The sequence below is a fragment of the Mya arenaria genome, chromosome 5, assembly GCF_026914265.1.
Source record: "Mya arenaria isolate MELC-2E11 chromosome 5, ASM2691426v1".
Taxonomy (NCBI): Eukaryota; Metazoa; Mollusca; class Bivalvia; order Myida; family Myidae; genus Mya; species Mya arenaria.
The window spans coordinates 41,332,243-41,356,118 of record NC_069126.1 but is presented as its reverse complement, the minus strand read 5'-3'; the positions used below and the strand labels follow the sequence as shown (position 1 = coordinate 41,356,118).

The following is a 23,876-nucleotide window of genomic DNA, read 5'->3' as shown; positions in this document are numbered from 1 at the left end:
GTTAGTGATTGTACGAGGTACGCTACATCCTCAGCTACCATCAGCGTAACCATTATATATATATTATACATTTCTTAGATAATTAGTTTTTGTTTGTGTCTTGGAATAATAATATCATGTTTCTCAGTATTCGTTTAAAAAGAGTGTCACCAATACTGTAAATGATAATAATAAAGTTATTTGAAGGGAGGAGTGTCTGCAAATGCAATCGAAAACGAAAACGCACCGCCACTATTGGATATGGACGGAATCCAGGACCGTTCAAACGAAAATGTCAGCCACTACGACTATGTAGATACCCCGTCAGCCCACAGTGGTCGTCGGACCATCGCACCGGACACAAACTACATTCATGCTATATAAATGATGTTGGTTACAAGTCAAAATATTTACTATATAGACGTATTTGTGTCATTCGGAATTCCTGTAATCACTTTAATTTCGCAAACCGTTTTAAGGCCGTTAAGGCAATGTTAACTGTTAGAAAATGTATTGATATTGTTCTTAAGTGTGATTCTTTTATGTACTTCTTTCTTGTAATATATTGACAATTGTACATTTTATATTAGACAGCAACTTAGAAGTGCATTGTTATCGTTTGTTAATCATTCGCTATTTCCAAAATACTGCGTATCATTAATTCTTTATCTTTTAATCCAATAATATGTTAATGTAAACCATATCTATAGTGTTTACCGAGAACGCTTCATATACTCAGGGCGCACAAATATAGGCACAAATCCTCAATGCTTTTGGTTACGTTTGTACTAATAGTGCATTGCCATTGGTGTCTTGTCTCCTTGGAGAAGTTGCCACTGTTACTGTTACTCTGTCTGCGTTTATATTCATCCAGTGAGATTGTTTGTATCTGGCTCTTAAGTACTATAAGTTTGTAATAAGTTTATATGTTGTTATGTTGTTTATTTGTTTATAAGTTGTTGTAGACTCTAAATAGGCCTAAAGGTTTAACTGTGCAATGTTGGGACTGTCTTTGATGTTGAGATCTTGTAGACCGGGTTAACCCCATTCCAAAGGAAGTTCACGTGTTTGAAGTGAATCGCTGAACATTTATTTATAAGCACTAAATTGGTATTAGTGAAACACTGAAACTATGGTATATGTGATTGTTGTATTGTGTGCATATAGTTGATTATTTTGTAAGATTTTGATTCGTTTACCTTATCCAATATAACAGAACATGAATGTGATGTTGATGTACATGATTTTGTGTGTAACTGGTCATTTTAGCACACCTGTGCACGAAATAAAATGTACTAGAGCGTATGTTCTTCGTATTATGTTATGAAGATATATAGTTGCCGTTGCGAGCCCCAGGTAACTCAATAAGAACGTTGTCTAGCCTAAATTTGCAAGAAATCGAACGTGTTTTGTGAGCTAGGTCTACAAACAAACTTTATGAAAACATGTTGACAATATCTGGCCTACGGCTGTATTGGAAACCACACAAATCATTTTCCTCAACAATTGCAGAAATTGATATACTATAACATACATTTAAACGAAACAATTTGTTGTCGAAAATGTAAATTTCTGAAACGACGTCAAGGCCGAAGGTTTTTGTTTTCCTCCGGATTTTGGCAGAAATAAGTAAAAAAGAGCGTTCTAAATACAAAAAACACTACTACTCTTCCAATTTGCTTAAAAACAGGACATGGCGAAGGCGAGTTTTTTTTATTTGATTTAAACATATTTTATTCACCATATACAAACAAACTACACAGAATATACACACACACACAAGTTGTCTTTAATATTGAAATGGATTGGAACGAAAGCAAAGCTTATAGATTTCTTCTCCAAAGGAATTAAATTACTCATTTCCAGAAAAATGCGTATGATTGACGATTAGACGATATATATCATTTATGCGAGAAAGGTTGTTTCTAATGCTAAAAACATAGGAATAAGTTTGTTTTATTTTTTAGATATGGATTCAATAGTTCAAACATGATACATAATAGATACAAAATAAGCACAAGTGACAGTATAAAGGATATATAAGTAGGGTGTGGACAGATATGAAGGAAGAAAAGAAGTTGGGTACATACCATATTGGGGAAACACATTGTAAGTCAGGTTATGATCAGAAACGTTTCGAGTCTTGTATGAATTTATGAACAGTATCAAATATTTTGGAGTTGTTCTCGTTGTTTAGGGTTGGATTGCCATGGAGAATGAAACCAATGTTAATTTCTGTGATAATTGACATATCACGAAAGAAAGTTTGTCGAGAGTCGGTATATAAAGGACAATGCATAAAATAGTGAGTACTACTTTCAACTTCACCACACTCGCAAAGAGGAGAGCTGATAATATTTTTACAATAAAGGTGATAGTTAAGACCACTGCAACTAGTACGCAGTCGAGTGTGAAGTGCTTGTAATCGGCGGTTACCGTAATAATAGTAAAGCGGGCAGACTGGCAATCGACTACGAAGTGCATATTTAAAGGATGCAATTGAACGACAATCCCGCATATTCTGTGGAAGTTCATTCCATGCACGTATGATGCCTTACTGATATCAAAGAATACTGCTCTAACTTCTAGGCCATCATCTAATGCCTTACAAAATGTGTTATAAAGGTATGCAAGCTGATTAACAGTAGAATCGCCTGGCCGAAAGCCTGACTGGAATGGGGTAAAAAAGTTTATGTCACGAAGGTGGTTAAAGAAGTGTTTATATATTGCCCTTTCAAACACCTTTTCCATTGTATTAAGTAGGGATATAGGACGATAGTTAACAGGAAGTGTGGAATCACCCTTTTTGAAAACTGCACACACATTAGCATCTTTCCATAATTTTGGAAATCTACCGATTGAGAGAGACATATTAAATAGGGAGCACAACGGGCGAGCTAACGCGTTAGAATATTCTTTTAGGATTCGATTGCTTATGCCATCGGGTCCTGAGGCTTTATTAACAGGCAATGATGATATAATGTCAGTTATCTCATTTGGTAGCACTGTGATATTGTCAATTTTGCGGTTACTGTTATGATTACTGGCTGGCGGAACAATGTGGCCGGTATCATCTAATAAAGATTGATTTTTAAAGTGGGTATTGAGTATTTCAGCTTTACTAGCATCATCTAGGCAGAGTTCGCCATCAGAGGGATCTTGGATTGCATTAATATTTGGCCTTGGTTGAGGATTAGTTTTTTTTATTTAATCATTTAATTACTTTTTTTCCCTTTCGTTTTAGTGTTATATCATTCATAGTTATATGACATGAAGGTAAATCTTAATGATTCAGAACTGGCGGAGTAAGAACATTTCATTTAATTGGCTTGGAATAAAACCTCATTGGCTGAAGCAAGATCTGACCCAGCAAATGTTGATTGGATGAAAAGCAGTATGCGGGCCTTTAAACATCCGCGAAAGTTGAAATTATTATGATTAAGCCTACATACAAGAGATAAGATAAGATACAAGAATCTTTATTTATAGTCGGATTTAAAATAACAGGAAACATAAGCTCAATGAGCTATTTCCCGACATGAAAGCTAACATACATAACCTAACAAACATAACAATGAAAACCTCGGAATAAAAGCATATAGATCTTAAAATGGTTACATGTTGAAAAAGGTATTTACAAAACCCGTTTCTAATTATTCATGCAGACAATAACACAAACAACACTTTATTTTAGATCAATAGATTAAAGATGCACTCTTACTCCCAAATAAGATTCACCACGATTCATACAATTATTTTAATATACCAAAAAGGATAAATAAATGTCGAAAACAATGGTTCTTATGAAGGATTCCGAGTTTAATTTGAAAGAAATGTGCAGTCAACACGGTATTTCTACCTTTATGAGGAGGTGTACATCACATTTAATCGTTTAACACTCATCAATCCTTTAATAAATTTGCGTTTGAAGTTTTCAAATACGCGATTACAATATTGTTATCAGTAATAAGTATTTTTCATAAATGCATTGTTTAGTAAGTAGTTGAAGATTTATCTCTCAAAATGTATGTATGTTATACATGTGTATGTATTGATTTTGAATAAGAGTGTCACTTTAATAAAAAAAGTAATGGTCCGAAGGTCACCATTATTTCATAGTATGTACAATAGTATTTGTAACCATATAATATAATGACACTTGAAACAATGTTAGTGCTTGATATAAGCGGACAATGACCGGCGATGTTAAGAAAAGATTCAAAGTACAATGCATGTAAAAAAAAATAATCAAGGTTGAGCATCATATTTTTAATTATGCATATATAGTAAGCCAACCATATGCAGGCCAATATATTGCCATGTAAGAGAATGATCTGAACCGAAATGGGGAAAAGAAGCAAAACCGCTATTCCAAATATTTTTGAAAGAGTTTCTTTTGTTTTCGTCTATACAACAACTTCTATGTCGAAGCGGTTACATGTAAGCGGAGCTTAACTGTTGATAACTAACGTATTGATAATTTACAACAGGGTGCAAATCAGTCACCTCTCCCATTACAAATATTATTGAAATGACTCACTCGCGGGACGCTATTACTTAGTTTTAATAATTGTTTTGTGGTTGCAGTACCTTTTACCGAATAACTACGATAACGTCGTTTCGTGTGTCTGTGTGTTTCGCAATGCAATCGTTGGTATAATGTTGCATGTAAGCCATTTATGACCACTGATTGACATAGGTTGAGTTCGTGCTGTATGATACAAGTGGAATTCCACTAATCTCTTTTGGTGGCAATGGCAACTGTATCTCTGCATGACTAAGACCTAATGACGGACGGTTTAAGTTATAAGCCTAAGGGGATTTATGTTTCGTTCACATGTTTGCGAATATGTCTAAAAACTGTCCCTCTTCGCAGAGCCAAACTATTATTGTTAAGGTTATTTTCAGAGTGTAATTGCTGACTATATGGGAAAAAAGAGTGACTGAGTATTATTTATATACATTTGAATGTTATGCACACACACACACACATATATATATATATATATATATATATATATATATATATATGTACAAGAATACGTTTCGTTTATTGAATACAAGCATCTAACATGTATTTTATAACTTTTCATGCTTCAGACTCATAATTGAGATAGATCGAGTGCTGACAAACATTTAAATTCCCACATTTTCCAAAACACTTATTATAAACATTAATAATAAACTTATTGCTACATAGAAACTATGAAAGGACTTAGTTTCCGGTGCTTCAGTTAAATAATTGTTGACCGAAAGGACGATCTCTATTTATCTGCCCAAATAATTAAAAGTAACTCTCATTCTGCCGTCTGTCTTAATTTTCTGAAATTGTGATAATCCATTGTAACGAAACAAATTCAACCAAAGTATTCATCCATATAAATAATATTTGGAGTGTGAGCAATGCAACACCAATGGATATTAAAGGGTGTTCAATTCGCCGTGCGATTAACTAGTAAGTAAGTTACATGACAATTGCTCGGTTGTGTTTCAGATGTTTAATTTCAGTTAGTGTTATTACTTTAACGATTTTTTTTATGCTATTTCCTCTGCTACTGAGCTTTCTGCTGCTGGTGCAGGTACTGCCCCTACTTTTGCTGCTAATGCTGCTTCTTCAACAGTATCTTCTACTTCTTCTTTCGAAATGCCAAAACCCTAAAGTGCAAAAATGCTCTTGTTCACACAGTATGCTAAAGCAGAGTTTTTTTGTGTCACATTCATCATTGACTCATTTTCACCTAAATACCATTATTAGCTTCATGTACATTTCCTTTTCAAGAACTACAACAAACCCACGTATCTGGCGTAAATTGCTCATACTGAGATGACCTTTTGTGTGAAAAAGACATTTCATAAATTATAATTTCATTTGTATCAATACTTATATTAAGCTATTAAGCTTGATCACTTTGCCATTTATTGATATTTAATATCTTTCTTTTTTAAGCAATTATAATAACTTTCTTGCTTTCTAATTTGACCAGTGTATTTTATCATGCTTATAAAGATTTTACTAGATGAATAACACTAGTATAGTGTTTTACAAAATGCACTGAAATAAAGCAGACATATTTCAACTACTGAACAAAATATATAAAGTCATCGACGTTTACAAGCATAAACTACGTAGCAGCGATATATTTTATTCTAAATAAGGAACAACATATTGTTTACACTACGGATGGTTTAAGGTTTAAAAACATTAACAAGATAGACACCAATAACGTGTTTTACCGATTAGATTATAACACTCATTTCAAGAGAATGGAATAGCCTATTGGCGTCCAAAATGTTCTACATCTAATCGCTAAGACTTCCAGTTTTATAACTTAACAGATATGACGTCATAATTTGGTCCCTAGCTTGAAGAAAAGACGTTGCAATCTAAGTAAGCTAGATCATATTGGGTACAATCTGCAAAGCTAAGAAGGACTTACACGCTTGCTTGCTCCGACGATCAATCAATCATTTAGAGTTTACAAAACATATTCTCAAATAATGTAAACATTAAACTAATGAAAATAATTGAAAATAATTACATCGTTTCAAATTATAAACACATATGCTGCAGCGTTCCTACCCTAAGTGTATACACATGTATGTTATAATTGAAATCTATGCCATATCTTCTTCTAGATACTAAATGTAGCATCATCAAAATAAATATTAATTATCTTTTACAGTTTTTTTCATTAAAGCTCTTATGGATTTAGTTGCAACTAGAACTGATCGCCCTACGTATGCATCCATACAAATACTTGATTTTAGTTTTACGAGTCAAATACGCTTATCAAGAGTGATATGTGTACTCGCAATCATTTTGCACTTTTTTGTTTACTACTTTTTTTCAGTTCTGTTAGGGTATATCTGTTTAGCCAGGAACAATTACGGAACCGTATCAGTGGTAGGGCCAGCGTTTGTGAACAGAGAGGTTACACTGAAAGCAACACCGTTCTACCCTTGGGAGTGTGAAGTAGAATGGAAATTCCGAATAGAAGGCAGCACACAATTTCAAACAATGAAAGGGGTACATGTTAAAATATATTATGAGGACGGTTCATTCTCTTTGAAATGGAACGCGTCTGTTGAATACAACAGATCTGAGATCTACGCCAGATGTTCAACAAATGCAACAATAAGATCAAGCTTAATATTTTTAAATATGAAAGGTAAATATCGGAGTCCATTTCAAGTTGTTAACCAAATTTATTGATAAACACTTAATTATTTAGATATAAAGTGTGCAAGTTGATCTTTGTTTCCTCGTTGGTTGTTAGTTTGATTTTAATCTTAAAGCCTCCTTACATAATTGAATGTGTTTTGTCTTATTTTATTATCAGGCCAGCCCATGTGTTGTTTCAATAATACAAAGCAAAAACATCATTTTAATCTGATAATTCCGCTTATTTACAGAAATTGTTGGACAATGTGGAGCCCTCGTGATTCTAAACCCGGTTGTACGCGGCGCGGACGTAAAGCTTGGATTTTTTCCGTCTGACTATTCTCTACGGCATAAACCATGCACTAGACGAACATGGAAGAAAAATGTTCATGAAATATGGTTTCGAGAAGGTTCTTACGAAGAGAAAATGATCTCTGAATATTTGTACATATTGACTATATTTAATTTTAAAAAAAGCCATGAAGGGATGTATAATTTATATTGTAATTTTGGTGCCAACACGGATTATGTGCAGCTTCTTATTCCAGGTACCTAGCTTTTATTTCACCGAGTATTCTGACTTTTGAATATTGGTTTTGTTTTAATGTGTTAGTTTGGAATAGAAAGGAGTTATATCAGTACAACTAGGACAATAATGTCTCGATATAATAAAAGCAATTCGCTGATTTTAAAACAACAGAATGTATTTATGTGTATGGTGATTCCGACGTATATTGTCAGACTGAAAATGGAACAGAACCTGTACAAGTGGCACTTTTACTGGGACAGGATTTATTTGTTCTTGCTAAAAGCGAAAAGAACAATGGGTCTTACGTATTCAGTAAGGTTCATCAACAAATGGCTGGACTGTTGAGACGGAATGTGACGTGTCAGGTTTCAAATGCAGCCATTGAAACACCTTACGAAGTACACGGCATTCTATGTAACGTAGGTAAGGAAGTAGAATATACATTTTATTAAGATATAATTCGTTATCCTTGTGAATAATAATATTGTTTGATCGTGTATAATATTGGATGATGTTAAATCATTGTTTTATCTCCAGAGAAAGGTAGCCGACCCGTTCTAACAGTTCCTGAATTTCTTGACGGTGAAAGCGCGACAACAATCTGTGAAGTGCGGAATGCTTTCCCGGCTCCGGTAATAGAAATACATATTGGCAATGTTTTGCTATCTGATGTTCAACAAACTGATTTGTTTAATGGATCTTCTCATACTTTTACAAGCACAGCTAAGGTAACAACGACTTACAAACTGTGGAGTGGAACAGTAATGTGTTGCACCAGGAAAAGTATTGACGACTTTGGAATAGCAGATCATTCCATATGCAAAAGCATCAGTGTCAAATGTAAGTTTAACAAGATTATTTAATGTTTAAAGTATGCGTACTAAATGACGGTAAAAAGGAGATTGAAATAAGGCCTAGCACACAGAATATACCTATCCTTCTCGAAGTAAATGTTTTTAGCATAGGTGGATACATAATAAATTGTTTTTCTTCTTAGTGTTTATGACTTGTAAACTAAAACAGTAATATAAGGGTACAACAAGAATACAACGATAGTATCTGTTTCATAAACAATTCTTGTGAAACGAATGAATCCAATCCATCTTGCGTCATTGAATGGTCGAGCAACATCGATGATTTAAGACATATTGGTATAAACAAATGGACTTATGGTAAACATGGGGGTCACAGTTTTGTTTCCAAAGGAATTTACAAAGTGACTAAAAGCATGGCTGGGGGGAACCATTACATGTTCCACAAGATGCGATCATTTATCATCCAAATAAACTAAAAACTATACTGTATCCTTTTCGGGTACGTACTCGATCTTATTTATGTTGTCGACTTTCGGTCTCATTTACTATCAAACCAAGACTGCTATCTCCGTTCTAATGATGCATTTGTTTTGCCGAAAGATTCGTCTTGCGGAATATATCTATATATTATTATTTGTTTTCAACAGAGTGTTTTACCCATTTACCCAACAGGAAGTAGCAGATATCACAAAATTAATCCTAACTGTTATTTACTCCTCTTCATTGATCAGTTTTAATGTTTTTATTTCAACAATGCCTACACTACACTTCAGGTGGTACGACTCTGTATTTAAACACGACATCACCTGTTAATTTACCTCCGGATACAACAGTGGTCGTAAAATGTACTGTGTTGGATGAGTGCAATGCTATCGGGCATTATACGTTTTGGTGGGAAGATGAAACAAGCACTGTTATAAAGACTTGTAACAATACAGTTGAATGCCTGTTAACATTAAATTATGGCGGCGACGATGAACGGATATTATTTTGCAAAAAAATGAACTCAGAGAAAAAGGCAATAAAAGTTTTAAGCTCGGTGACAAAGGGTTTGTAATCAAATATTCAGATATTTATTAAGCTTATAATGCATGAAATGGCTTTAATTAGTTTTTTCAAAGATATTGCAATCTCATTGGAAATTTTTTTATTGCAGGTAGTCCATCCCATGAAAAGGACATTCAAACATTGTTTTCAACCTTTCGATTCCTAGTAAACAATGTACTTATTGGGGCAGCCATTTTCTGTGGACTCTGCATCTTGTTTGCAATCGGAAGTAAGGATGTGTATCTTTATCTTAATACTCTCATCAAGTAAACTACATTCTTATCCATAAGAGGTTGTATAATGATAAATAAAACGGCTGTAATATCGAGAGCAAGACTTTTTGTGTATCATTTTATTGATATCACCGTCGACTTATATGAACGCTTGTTACATTAATCATATAAAACTATTGAGCACTGACCATCGATACGCTGTTTTGCCACATTTTTATCATTTATTTTATCACGGACCTAGTTTGATACGAATATGCGTTTTTAAGCAAATATAATTATTCAGCAATTTCCCGTTAACACACAACGCATTCAGATACTATATTACATCATGGACAATGATAAAAGAAACACTTTAAAATGCAAACATGCAAATTCTCAAATAAAGAAATAAAGCTACGAAACATAATATTTATCTTAAAGAAAAAATATATAATGCACATATTTCACCATTTTATGTTTTATATTACAAGTGGTGTTATGACCAAAATGATTGAGATACTAACACTAGTATAACGCACTTTCCTGCACAATACGAAAAACGTTCAGTTTTGAAGGGGTCAAAAAATAGAGAACGACCTCTTTTAATAACACTACTGCATTGACTAATGGTCGTTAGACCGACATTCTTCCAGTTTTCTGTTTCGTTTAAGTTGACATTTCAATGCATTAAGGTATATTCAGGGCGACTGAATTACAAATACGAGAAGGCATAGAATAGGAAATATATATTTTGAGTGATTTGTTTCGTACGAGTTTACAAATTTGATATCTTTTTTAATCGTTCTACTATCTTTGATGTTAAATTTTATGTTATGTACCGTATATCAACATACCTAGTTGCAAAATACAATACTCCACAAGTACAACTATTTAGAACTTAATTTGGTTCTTTGTTTTATATAAAATTATCTTTATAGGATGTATATTTCTTAAAGGACGAAAGGACAACGGAGTCAACACAATAGAAATGTATGTATCAATTGTAAATTTAAATTAGTGATTCCAAATATGAAAATTTGACATATCTGTTAAAAGTTGCAAAGTAAGAGCTTAAACGAATCATGCATGTTCATTACAGTAATGATATACCTGTTGCATTCTATTTTCAGTGTTGAACATCCCAGCGGTAAGTTTTTATATTTTAGGGTAAATATACGTGCATGTTTAAATTATTTTTATCCCCGTGAAAATCCCATCATGTGCCAAGTATATGTTAAGAGTTAATTTTGAATTTTTACTTGAAATTAACGTATTTGAGCGGGGGTCAACGAAGCTTTCGTGGTTTCTTTTCACGAAGAAATCTTTAAATATGTTCTAACAAACTAAGTGTTAGCCCTTCAGCAATAAGTAACGATTCTTCACAAATAAAAAACTAAACATATCAAAATTTTGATTGATTGAAAATTTATGAAAAAAACACTAAGGCCGATGTATAAGTTGTTTCCCTTTGATTTGTTTCCGTTAAACACGAGTTATGTACAGTGTAGTATATATTTGTCCTGTAAGATACTTAACAAGGGTACAAAAATCATGAAACTTCTAAATTGATTTAATAAACATCTATAAAATTAACAATAATTATGAAACATTCACAAACAAGTTTTATAAACTCATAAAAAAATGGCATACATGTTGATGCAATATAAAAATCTTTGTACAATGTAAATGCAACTGCCAACATACATTTATTTAATGCAATATTCAAATGATCAGTTTTTTTTTGTTTCCCAAAACAATTGAATAATGTATGCATTTGTATCAGAGTTCTAGGTCTTAATCAACATAACAAACGTTTATTTGTTGTCTATTATTGATAAAAAAAGTTATAAAAGTCACGTTATTTTTCAAATATTGTCATTTTGAATAATATTCAATTTTAAACTGTTCGTTCTCGTTCTCTTCATTCGAGCATAATTAACTATTTCCCTCCAAAAAAACTTATTATAAATAAATTTATATTAATGATATCTGAAAAAACAGAAACGGCGTCGGATAATGGTGTGCTACACATGGAAACGGAAGGAGTCCAGTACGCAGTCGTGCAGAGGCAGGCGGCAACACAGAGAATTGAAACACAGGTAAGCGCTCTTCACCTTGCGAGGTATTTTTCGAGATCTTTCATGTGATGCATATATTATACTAAAATTACAAGGTAGTCTGACCAGAAAATATAAGACGTGCAGGATAACAAACTACATTGAGTTGCAATGTCAGAGTATGAAGAACACCTTAATTGATCCGTATCCGTATTCGGTAATTATTATTACAAATAATTCATTTGGTAGAACAATGCTATATATTCCAGCAACCAAGTGATGATGACGGCCTAGCATACGCCGAGTTGGACATCACGTTCCTACAGGAAGCTAACGCCAGAGTTCCGGCAAGGAGAACAAATACGCCGACGGAGTATGCTGACATTGAGATCCCCTCAACACAGGACCCTGCTTGAGAAGATCCTGTGTCCCACAATGCATCAACGTTGTGCTAGATCAAAGGACAAAAACAATCGTAGAGTGTCTATTTTTAATTCCTCATGATTATGTCTGAAATGTTTACGTTTTCTATTGTATATTATACTAATAAATATTGTTTCAACCAATGAAAACAAAAACCAAAACCACTATTTGGAATATTGAAATATATTATATATTATATTTATGACCTGAATGGTATTAGTGACTGGTAAAACACTTTTACTGTCTTATATATTTACATTTTTCATTTTAATAGCCTACACATTAGACGCTTGTGATGTGCTCATTTTATTATTTCTTTCATTATTGTATTTAAACACATTGTGCTTTAGCTACCAAGTATGTCTCTATAAATGTTTTTGAAATACTATGACAATTACCTTTGTTTTTATTGAATGCGGAGCCATAAACTGAACGCCATTAATAAGGAAATACATGACTGCAGTGATCTACTGGTCGTGTTTATCAGTTTAAAGGGCATTAAGTAAACATATATATTCAGAATTGTGCTTAATGCACGTGTAAATAATTATGCCTAAACGGGAAAGGTTCAAGAAGGCTCTCTTTTGCCTCGAAAAATCTAAAAAATACATTTTTTTTAAATTGTTACTTATTACGGTGGCTGCCTTTTTAACCAGCGATCATAGCTTGCACATGTTAAGAGTTGCGCATATAACGTGTGTGATTTTAATATTGAAAATGGCAAGAAATGCTGCCAATTATTTTTAATTTCAAAAAATGTAAAATGGCGAACAAATGTCAAAACTTTCACGTATTTGATTAAGCATTGTACTATTTGCATACATGTAATCATTGCATAGATTTCAAGCACCAATGTTTATTTCTTACTTCTGGCGAATTTGCAAGGCTGAGAAGCAGAAACGTTGAAAACGTAACTTAGAACTATATATAAATATATAAGTGATATATTGTTAAATACATCAATATATCTGGTTAAAGCTAAAATATAAACTTTAATTTCTTTCGAAAATTTAAAACTCAACACTTTTTAGAGGCATAAGGCAAGGGCCCAATCGACCATTAAATATAGACACAAAACATATAAACACCACAAACGTTAAACAAACACGACATGCATACCACACACTCATCAAATAACTTGACCAATAAATAATGGGATTACCGCCTTTGATCGATCAGTGGAACATGATTTCATGGTACACGAGTCTACTGAGGGCTTTATGGACCTCACATTTGTCCCATTTACAAAATTGAAATATAAGCATCATCAAAGCAAGTATCCCATGATTGACGTATAATTTTTGGATTTTAAGAGCGACTAAGTTTCATGATTCCTTCAACAGGTTATTGGTTACTTTAAGGCTACAGGCCATGCCCTGGTTAATTTTATTGTGTTATTTATACACCACTGAAAAAAACAGCAACGAGAATGATACCGAAAAGTGTTGTTGAAATCTTGCAAAGCGCGACTCATGTAAGACAGAAGTATGAATTTGAATAATACATCTCATTTCGGTCACTGTGATCTTCATTTTATCTAGTAATCTTGCAATACTTAATGATCGTTCACACATTGTCATAAAGTTTGAAAGTGCACTATCTGCACCCTGGTGTGTTTTTCTAAATTGCAAATGAGATATCATCGTCGGTTGTTCCTTCCGTTACACTCCATACATACCGTGGGACAATTGACCGACAGAATCTCGTTTAAATGAATATGCATTAGGCAGGATAGACTAGTCTTGTTCCAAAGAATTTGCATGTTACACTCAAATATTGTTCAATAACTTTATATTGTCAGTAGCATCCATGACCGTGTGGTCTTGACTACTGTCAAATATTATTATACTGAGAAGGCGGACCCGGTTCAACATCGGCAATCGACATACTATTTTCAACCGTAAATCATCTGGTACCAATGAAACTGCCTTATTAATTATTTATGATTACGAGATTTTCCAAGCCAAATTGACCACGGTACACAACGAAGCATAGCGTAGTGTGTATCGGGGGTATCCGACGATGTTGCGATATATGTATGTAACAAGAAAGACCATTGATGCAAAGCATCAAAGGGCGCCGTTTAATAGTTTATGCACTTGTTATATGTTGAAAAACAAGGAATGTCAAGGCCAACAAGCATATTATGGTGCATTGAACCGCATCTATGAAATTCTCAAAATATTTGTAGTATTCTGCATGACAACATAGGCAAAAGCATTGAAATTGAAGATTTTCAAGTTTAACATTTCATTAGAGGTGGGGTACATTAATGAACACGACAGAATTAGGGTGCTTGTGCACTATACTTTTTGTCATTGCCACATACCCATATATCAAGTTTTATTTCAATACCATAAGTAGTTTTAAAGTAATGCTCTGGTCAAGAAAAAGCGGCAAAGGGCAATAATTATGTAATTAGCTTAAAAACAGCTATAGTCATTGTGCACTGCACTTCCTCTCGTTGTGCTAAATACCATTGAATGATGTTTAATGAAATTCCAAAAAAGTAGTTTTCTAGTTATGCTCCGGACAGGAAAAGATACAAAGGGAATAACCCTTTAGCAATACGCTGAAATAGAGTTATTGTTCATGTACACTGCAATTCTAATCATATAGGGGGAGGGGGCAACGTCACCATGCTGGAATAACAACTTGTAGGGAAGAATAAGTGATATGAAATAACAATTTAACAATTTGTGTAGTACTTTAATAAACATTATCATTTCGTCCGAAAGTTGCAAACATAAATAGAACATAATTATTGAACTGTAAAGTTGCAAACATAAATAGAACATAATTATTGAACTGTTATATAAAAAGTGAACATTGTTTACTAGATGAAATGCATTTATAACATAACACGCCTTGTTTTAGCTGTTTAATAATACTAAAATGTAATGTAAAATTGCATAAAAATCTAGTCAATGGAGTTATTATGTTAACTCCTTCATTTACATAGTAAAGAAGAGTTGAAAATGGATGTTTTTAGTTGATATTAACACAAACACAGCATGTGTCTTATTGGACAATGGCAATTTTTTCAAATATGATAAAAATAACGCATTCAAACTGAATATGTATCAGACTATGTATGAAAGAAATAATACTGTTTCTATTTTTCACAAAGGTTTTGAAATACAACAATGCACATATAAGCATAAATAGGCCAAATATGCAAAAAAAATAAATAAGAGTAAACAATGTGTGAAAGTGATACTGAACACTTAAAACAATGTCTTTGTGCATTAAATGAATATATACCAGAAAAGCAATACTAAATCAAGTCCAAAATGTATAATAACATGAAGAACACCCCTTTATGAATATCTTCATAACAAATCAGAGTACATGTAAACAATAATCATTTATATCATTAGTATCAAATGTGTCTAGTTTAAAGTGTGTTTTCATTTGCATTAAATTACATTGTAATATATACCAGAAAAGCAATTATAAAAATCCTTAAATGTATAAGAAACTGAAGACAATAAAGAATAACACCCATTTATGAATATCTCCAAAACAAATCAGAGGTCACCTATATATTAAACAATAATCAATCATATAATTAGTATCAAATGTGTCTAGTTTTTGTGTGTCTGTTCACTATCTTTAAATGAGCATCTTTAAAGTGAAACTCTTATTTGAAAGCAATACATATAATTGTATTTATAACACACATCAAATTGAATGAAAAAACAATAACTACTTACTAAATAATGCATTTACTGAAATATCGTTTACTGATAACAAGCTTGTCACCCTGTTTATAATAGCAGAAAGCATGACAAATATTAAATGATTGGTGATTGCTAAAAGATTTACTGTGGTCTACTATAGTATCACAAGGCAGAAATACCATGTTTTATGTTCATTCTTATTAATTAGCAAATTGAATTCAAGATCCTTCATTAGAATCATTGTTGTTGACACCTATCAACACATTTTGAAAAATGAAAACAATAATATTAATTATCATAAGTCTTATTTGGGAGTAAGAGTGCATCTTTAAAAATAGTGTGTGTGTTTTTTCACTTAAATATGTAACAATTCAATTTGACAAATGAGACAAAAGTTAGGAAATAGAAGTAGTAATTGTACATAATACAAAACAACAACAAAAATTGACAAAGCTCAATATTACAGGAAATCTATATGAAAACACAAATCCTTAAAGGCCATAATTATTTAAACTGAATTAAGGTATAAGTAATACACACTTTTATAAAGCTTTTACCGACAACATAGTTATTATCATGGTACACTATGGGACTTTTATCCAAATTTTGAAGATTTTTTACTGTGAATTAAAAATATTTTGTCTATATTTGATTTTTTTTTCACATTATCAGAGATTATGAAATAAACACAACAGTTTCTGGTAAAATAAACTTCAGTTAACATAAAAATTAAGTTCAACCGAACATATTATTGATACACATGGAAAAAAATCATTTTGATTGATCTTGTGAGTCTTCGGAACAGAGCAGTATTTCGATGTTGGAAAAATATATCAGTTTTATAAATTCATAAAAAATAGTTAATAACAAGACAACCTGCTAAAATCATTTTAAATATTTTCTATGATGTCTAATGAACAATTTAAAAGACAATTTATGATAGTTTACCGTTCAGTTTTGAAGGAAATATAAAAATGTATAGTTACATGACATTATGTATAACTAATAAAATGCTTAAAAATCAACCTTTTTCTTGTAAAAAGCTTAATTGGACTTATTCATAAAATGTAATCATTCAAATAAATGAATTTTACTTGTGATACTAACTCAGAATTCAGATTTAAAAACAATGAATGTACTTTTAAATTAAAATATGTAAAGAAACAAGAACACTAAGTAGGCGGTAATGCCCCTCCAAAAATGTCAGAGTGAAAGTTCTCAACTAATGTCTTTTTAATATTATAACATGTAAACAGTCTCTGTTGGTAATCGATGTCTATTTGTTTTATTTAGTCAATTGTATTCTAACATTTAGAATTTTTCACAATAATTCTTCACTCTTCAACATTTGAAGTTTGGTTTGTTCCCATGCGTTTGTACTTGTAGTGTGTGCACAGATGAAAATTACTCAATGCTGAGTCAATGCTGATTTGGTTTTCATGCCCCTTCAGGTTCTTTACCCATCTAGAATCTTTAGTGCTGTAAAAGAAAAAAAAAGTACTTTCTAACTAATTTGTATAGATAATGATACTGCCATACATATACAAAATAAAATATAAACAGTTTAAAATTTCTCAACATTATATAAAAACAACAATAATAAGCTGATATATACATGTATATAATATAAAGAGAATTACTAAATTTATCAATAAAATTCATCTTCACCACCACCATCACCACCACCACCACCACTGGATTATTGAAAACAGTGAGTTTATAAAACAACAAACACCAACTCAAATATGTTTTATATGAAATACTCACATCATCTCTATCAGATGTGACTGGCTTGTGGATAGACATGGATGTCAAATCTGTCTCAATGATCCAACAAAGTATTTAATGCAGGCTGGAATTCTTCATATAATAGTAATATTCAGTCCTTTTCCTGCCTGAAAGAAATTAGACTTCTGATTATCAACCAACAGAAACTACAACCGTAAAATACAAATGCACATGTATTAATTATACATTCTGCACTAATATCCGTTTTAGCCAAGGCCTAAAAAAAATTGTTTGGTTAGGGTTACATCCTTTTCAAAAATAGGTAGGGTAGGTAGGCTTTTTTTTTTTTTAGTTTTTCATTTTTTTTTCAAACTGACTATAAAAACGTAGGGTCGGCGCCTATTCCGTAGGTAGGGTCGGGTAACCCGAACCAAATGTATTTTTTTAGGCCCAAGAGTAAGGGTTGGTAGGCACAAATGTGTAGTTGTTGTGCATTTGGTTGATAATGATTCACAACAGTATGGCGTTCAACGAGACCTACACCAAGCTAATGAATGTCGCTTGTGTCAAAGCTGTTGTGGCTTCCAGCCCGGAACCATGTACATCTTTTAATACAGGTTTATTTTGAAAATATGCAGTTTGTAAACAAATAATGGGTATTTTTAAGATAAAACAATCAAATAAAAGATTACATACTCATATCATATACATAAATGATGTACATAAGTACATTTAAAAATATGTAACATGTACATAATGCACCAGTCAATTGTAACCACAGCCCCCCAGGTCTGGGGATATGCCGGGGAAAGCCGGGGAAATGGGATGTGTTTTTACCTTTCAGGTGGCCTCGCAGTGGCGGGTGAATGCGGTGAATATGCCTTACCTAGGCTCCCTGGGGTACGGGGCATATGGCGAGGATTTGACCATCAGTTCGTCCCCGCAGGACGAGGATTTTACCCAGGGTTGGCTGGACAGAAAGTCAAAGTCCCAGCTATTCCTCGGACCTGGGGGGGGGGGGGGGGGGGGCAGTGGTTACAATTGACTGGTGCATTATAAGTAGATGTAAAGTATGCAACATGTATATTTATAGAACATGTAGAAATATTAAAATGCTGTCTAAACATTTAGCAAATAAAAATGATTTAAGAATTCCAAAGAAATTAAAAAACAAACATTTTTGAACACATAAACTTACACAACTACTCAAGGATACTTACATGAATAGCCCTTTGATACGAATATCCCAGTTCCATGCTGATTGTTGACATTAGTTTTTTTCCAAAGGTGCTCGTCACATTGCCTGGATACAGTTTTTTATAAACAAAATAATTGGAATAATTTTTTAAATGACATGTATTCACTATCTTGACCGAAATAAATAAATAAAAAAACATTAAAAATAAAAAAAAAATATCTAAAAAAAGAATGTATTACTGTATCCAGGCAATGTGACGTACACCTGTGGTTTTTTCGACAGAAAATCTTCTCTTACGCGTATAATTCACTTATAATCCATGTTTTACTGTAATGACTCAAATTGTTAGATGTATCGTAACTGTCAGTGTGCACTTTTAGTGTTTATTTATTTTAAACGTATATTCATGACAAAACTTCACCGAGTTTCCAACTATAAATCGACGATGTAGAAATTCCATTATTGACCTATGAATAGCGGGGAAATACCTTCTGGTTCTAAAAATAGCAACATCCGGATATGTGTAGTGTTCTAAAAATAAAACAACTCGGGGGCAATCGTAACAAAATTTTACTAATGTCACCTTCAACACATAAACAAATAAAGTTAGGTGAACATTTAATTCCAATATCGATTAAATTAAAGAAAACAGCTTACCTCATGGTTTATTAATGCAGTAAACATAACAAAACAACATAAAACATAATTATTCCCATTCACATAATTACCGGTCCACACATTTTACATTTCATTGGGAACTCCTCCGAATATTTACATTTCCGGCACATGATATTACAGTTAACCAATCGGAAAACGTAAACGAAACGGGAACAGTTATTAAACTTATTTGTCGTTCTTCCGATATAATGTTTTGAAGATAAATTGAAGACAATCTATTCAACCATAAATAGCATTTTTAACACCCATGCAATCGCCATCCATTTGCATTTTTTAATCATAATAAAATAACAGTAAAACCCAACTGTCAATCAACTTAAAAACCGCTCCTACCACTAACTAAAATAAATTCCCATTCCATAATAGGCGCGCACTCCAGTGCGGCGCCAACAAAACTGAAATACAGTAAAACTGCGATCGCTCGAGGACGCCGGGGTCCGAGCTGAAACTTCGAGGGAACCGATGTTTCGAACGACCCGAGTTTCAATTTTCAAGTCTGTTATGAACTAGTGTATTCTAAGTTTGAAGTCGTCAAACCGAATGTTTACTACGACACCAATTATGTGTTTGCGTTGTGGAAATCGCTAATATGTTCAAAGGCTGTCGTATACTAAATGTAAAAGAAAAAACACAGTTATAAAGGAATAAATAGCTACGCTTATTTTTACAAAAAGCACATTATCTAAACAAGCAACATCTAAATATGACAGTACATATTACGGCATTTTTCAGAATTAAGTTTCACAAAATCAAGGATTGATGATTGGCGCATCTTGTCTGTTTTGCGAAACTGTTTAAAGTCATAATTTAAATAAGTAAGGGAGCCATAAGGTTTTGTGCATGATTTGTGTATTTGGGACCGGATATTGTGCTCGACTCCTCGACTTATTTCAGTTTCGATGCAGCGTCAGTATATTTTATATGAAAATAGAAGGAAAAATGTTCGGAACCAAGCTCCGACCTCGAGGGACGGCGGTTCTCGAACGACCGCCTGTTCGTTCGACCGCAGTTTTACTGTATTGCAAATGTCATTTTCCGTAACACAAGTCATGTGAAAAATATCGGTTTACAATGGAACTCCATCAGAAGGCGGGGTGGAGGTTTGTTATACTCAGTGAATCTAGGCAAACCGTAATTATTTTCATGGAGCTTTGTCAAAATCCTGAGGTAGAAGGCATCAAAACAGGTATCAGCATGGACTAATAGCAAGTGAGTTAATTTTTGGATTTATGTATTTAGGGAAGATTATTGTTCGCGTTTGGCGTTCACGAGTAACAAACAATTTTCCTTTTTATCATATGCCTAAACGTGGTATTAAAAAAAATTCAACTGCATTTTATTAGAAAAACGCACCAAACAGTAATTACTAGAAAAATCTTTTGGAAATGACGTCAGGTATTATGTCGCACGCATTCTCGTACACCAGAGTGATGATGCTATGCTTACCAAAGATTTATCATTATCAAATCTCTGATGAATGAGAATGTGTGCGCGTTGATGTTTGGATTGGATAGCACAACGGCTTAAATTTCATAACGGTGACAAATATCAAAGGAACAGCGAAATGCCATTTCTATTTCACTGATTAATCTCAGTCTATAAACCACTGGAAAGCATATGATAAATAGAGCATATTTGTTACATTTCGGTGTAGGATCGAAATTAATTTCACTGAGTGATTACAAAAACAATATATTTTTGGATTACGAGTGAATTGATTTTGATCTTACACCGAAATTTGAAAACATTGTCTTTTTCTTTATACTGCAACATAAGAGATGTCACTGTTTTTGTCGTTAATTGGAAAAACGAGTGGTAGATATCGTGATAATGATAATTTAAAAAAAAGGCAGCTTGGAACATTGAACGCTACATTACTTCTGTTCAGCAATACGGAGACCAATATATATAAGAGCAAAACAACATCAGTGAAAATAAATGATATTTCACCGACAGGTATTAAAGAAAAAGATCATATTTGTTGATTTCAGTTTCGCCACATGTGAAATTTCGCCACATGTGAAATAAATAACGATCTGAAATTACACTTGTCGCCATTTACTGAATGCATTGACCAAATAACAATTGTCGTCATTTACTGAATGCATTGACCAAAGAACACTTGTCGCCATTTACTGAATGTATTGACCAAATTACACTTGTCGCCATTTACTGAATGTATATTTGAATCGTTTGAAGTGAAAACAAAACAAATGTGGATTAACATCGAATGAAAACAATTTTTCAAGTTTTAAAGTTTGTTTTATGATACATGGACGTTAAACACATTTACTGTCAGAGATAAGTCTTGTTTTTCACCTAACAATGGCACACAAGTGAAATACATGTTTGATTGAAATCGTTATTCATACATATATGGCCTTCATTGAACTTGATATGATTCGGTGTTAATGCTGAAGTCTTCCTCTCAAATCTGTTTATTTCAATTTTACTATATTTCACATAACCAAACGCAATCAGCTATAACAAGTCAATTCTAAGAAGACAATAACAACAACAGCAACATATGTACCACGAAGAGCAACAGCAATAACAACAACAGCAACATATGTACCACGAAGGGCAACAGCAATAACAACAACGCTTAATCAGACGAAATCTAAATTTAATTGACGGGTTCATAAACAAAAAGAACCATATGACTGTAATACAACACATTGTTAAATTCCAAACAAATTCATAAGTGTGCTTAGTAAAAGGGTTAAATCCGGACGCACGGTGATAGGTTGTAGGTTATGTCTTGGTTGTTTCCATAGACCTCTATCAATATAGAATAGAGCGTGATGTCGTGGTTATAGATGTTCGTCTTACCGGCGTACTCCGTGCTGCACGCCGTGGAACCGCACCTGAATATAATACAGAATATAATAATGTCGTGGTTATAGATGTTGGTCTTACCGGCGTTCTCCGTGCTGCACGCCGTTGAACCGCACCTGAATATCATACAGAATATAACGATGTCGTGGTTAAAGATGTTGGTTTTACTGCGTACTCAGTGCTGCACGCCGAAGAACCGCATCTGCGTGTAATATAGAATATAGTGATGTCGTGGTTAAAGATGTTGGTCTTATTGCGTACTCAGTGCTGCACGCCGAAGAACCGCATCTGCGTGTAATATAGAATATAGTGATGTCGTGGTTAAAGACGTTGGTCTTGCTGGCGTACTCAGTGCTGCACGCCGAAGAACCGCATCTGCGTGTAATATAGAATATAGTGATGTCCTGGTTAAAGATGTTGGTCTTGCTGGTGTACTCAGTGCTGCACGCCGAAGAACCGCATCTGCATGTAATATAGAATATAGTGATGTCGTGGTTAAAGATGTTGGTCTTACTGGCGAACTTCGTGCTTCACGCCGTAGATTCGCACCTGAATATAATACAGAATACAGCGTGATGTCGCGGTCATCTTTCCGGCATACTTCGTGATGCACGTGGCTATAACTCTTAACTATTGTGTTAAACTGCAGCTCGTTAAAAATATTAGTCTGAGATGTACCTTGAATTAGCATGTTTTACATTGTTCTTTCTCATAATTATATGGCTGTCCAGCGAGCGAAGCGTGAAAAATAAACGGCTAACATTTGCCGAACGATTGAATGTACAAAATTAAACGAAATATCATCTCGCATAGAACAATGCAGTATTTTGGGTCCTAGGTCGTATTCAATATACAACTTAAGTAAATCTTATGGTCACACATCATTGACACTATTCACTGTATGGGACCGTTATTTATATAGAGCAATCCGATTAGCTACATCGTTCTTAGATTCAATTAAGCCGATAGTGAATACAACCCCAGACCGAATTTTTCGATTCGGTAGAGCGAGGGATAATATTAAATATCTTATTATATGTATTTTTACTGTTAAGAAATTTAAACCTGCTATCACTTCAAAATCAAACGTCTCACAGGGCTTGGTCACAATTTCAAAAACGTCATTTTCGAAACGATGTTCGCATACAATTTGGTGGGCTTTTCTGCACAAACTATCATTTACTTTCATTTTGTGTCACTTTTAAGCCTATATTAAAAAGAAAAAAAAAGTTTGTTTCGGTATAACATCGCAATTATATTAATTATTCATGCCTGATTGATAGGGCCTGATGTCTAGTACGAATCAAAGCACCGACAGTGCTGCCAAATGTATACATCCAGCATGTATGAAATATCATAATTTGTATAGCAGGCATGAATTAGTAGAATTGTAATGGTAAGAGCATTCACGCACGTGTTTATCTGCAATCCCCCGTGCACATTAGTGTCGGGCCCGAGGCGATCAGCGTTCATGAAGACGCTGCTTCCGACGGCGAAGTACTCCTCTTCCGTCTGCATGGCGTATTG

At 33.5% G+C, this 23,876-nt stretch overlaps 2 protein-coding genes across 2 annotated transcripts; both read left to right on the top strand.

Annotated features, from left to right (window-relative positions):
* The first annotated feature begins 5,327 nt into the window (after positions 1 to 5,327).
* Positions 5,328 to 8,015, top strand: LOC128235699 (uncharacterized). Its single transcript, XM_052950501.1, has 4 exons — positions 5,328 to 5,434; positions 6,831 to 7,148; positions 7,393 to 7,585; positions 7,883 to 8,015. Exons 1-4 carry the CDS (start codon positions 5,383 to 5,385, stop codon positions 8,013 to 8,015), a joined length of 696 nt encoding a protein of 231 aa, XP_052806461.1. The 5' UTR covers positions 5,328 to 5,382.
* Positions 8,016 to 8,222: 207 nt separating this feature from the next.
* Positions 8,223 to 12,400, top strand: LOC128234706 (uncharacterized). Its single transcript, XM_052949126.1, has 6 exons — positions 8,223 to 8,510; positions 9,642 to 9,761; positions 10,683 to 10,734; positions 10,875 to 10,891; positions 11,746 to 11,843; positions 12,071 to 12,400. The coding sequence occupies exons 1-6, from the start codon at positions 8,435 to 8,437 to the stop codon at positions 12,215 to 12,217; spliced, it is 510 nt and encodes a 169-aa protein (XP_052805086.1). The 5' UTR covers positions 8,223 to 8,434; the 3' UTR covers positions 12,218 to 12,400.
* The last annotated feature ends 11,476 nt before the right edge of the window (positions 12,401 to 23,876 follow it).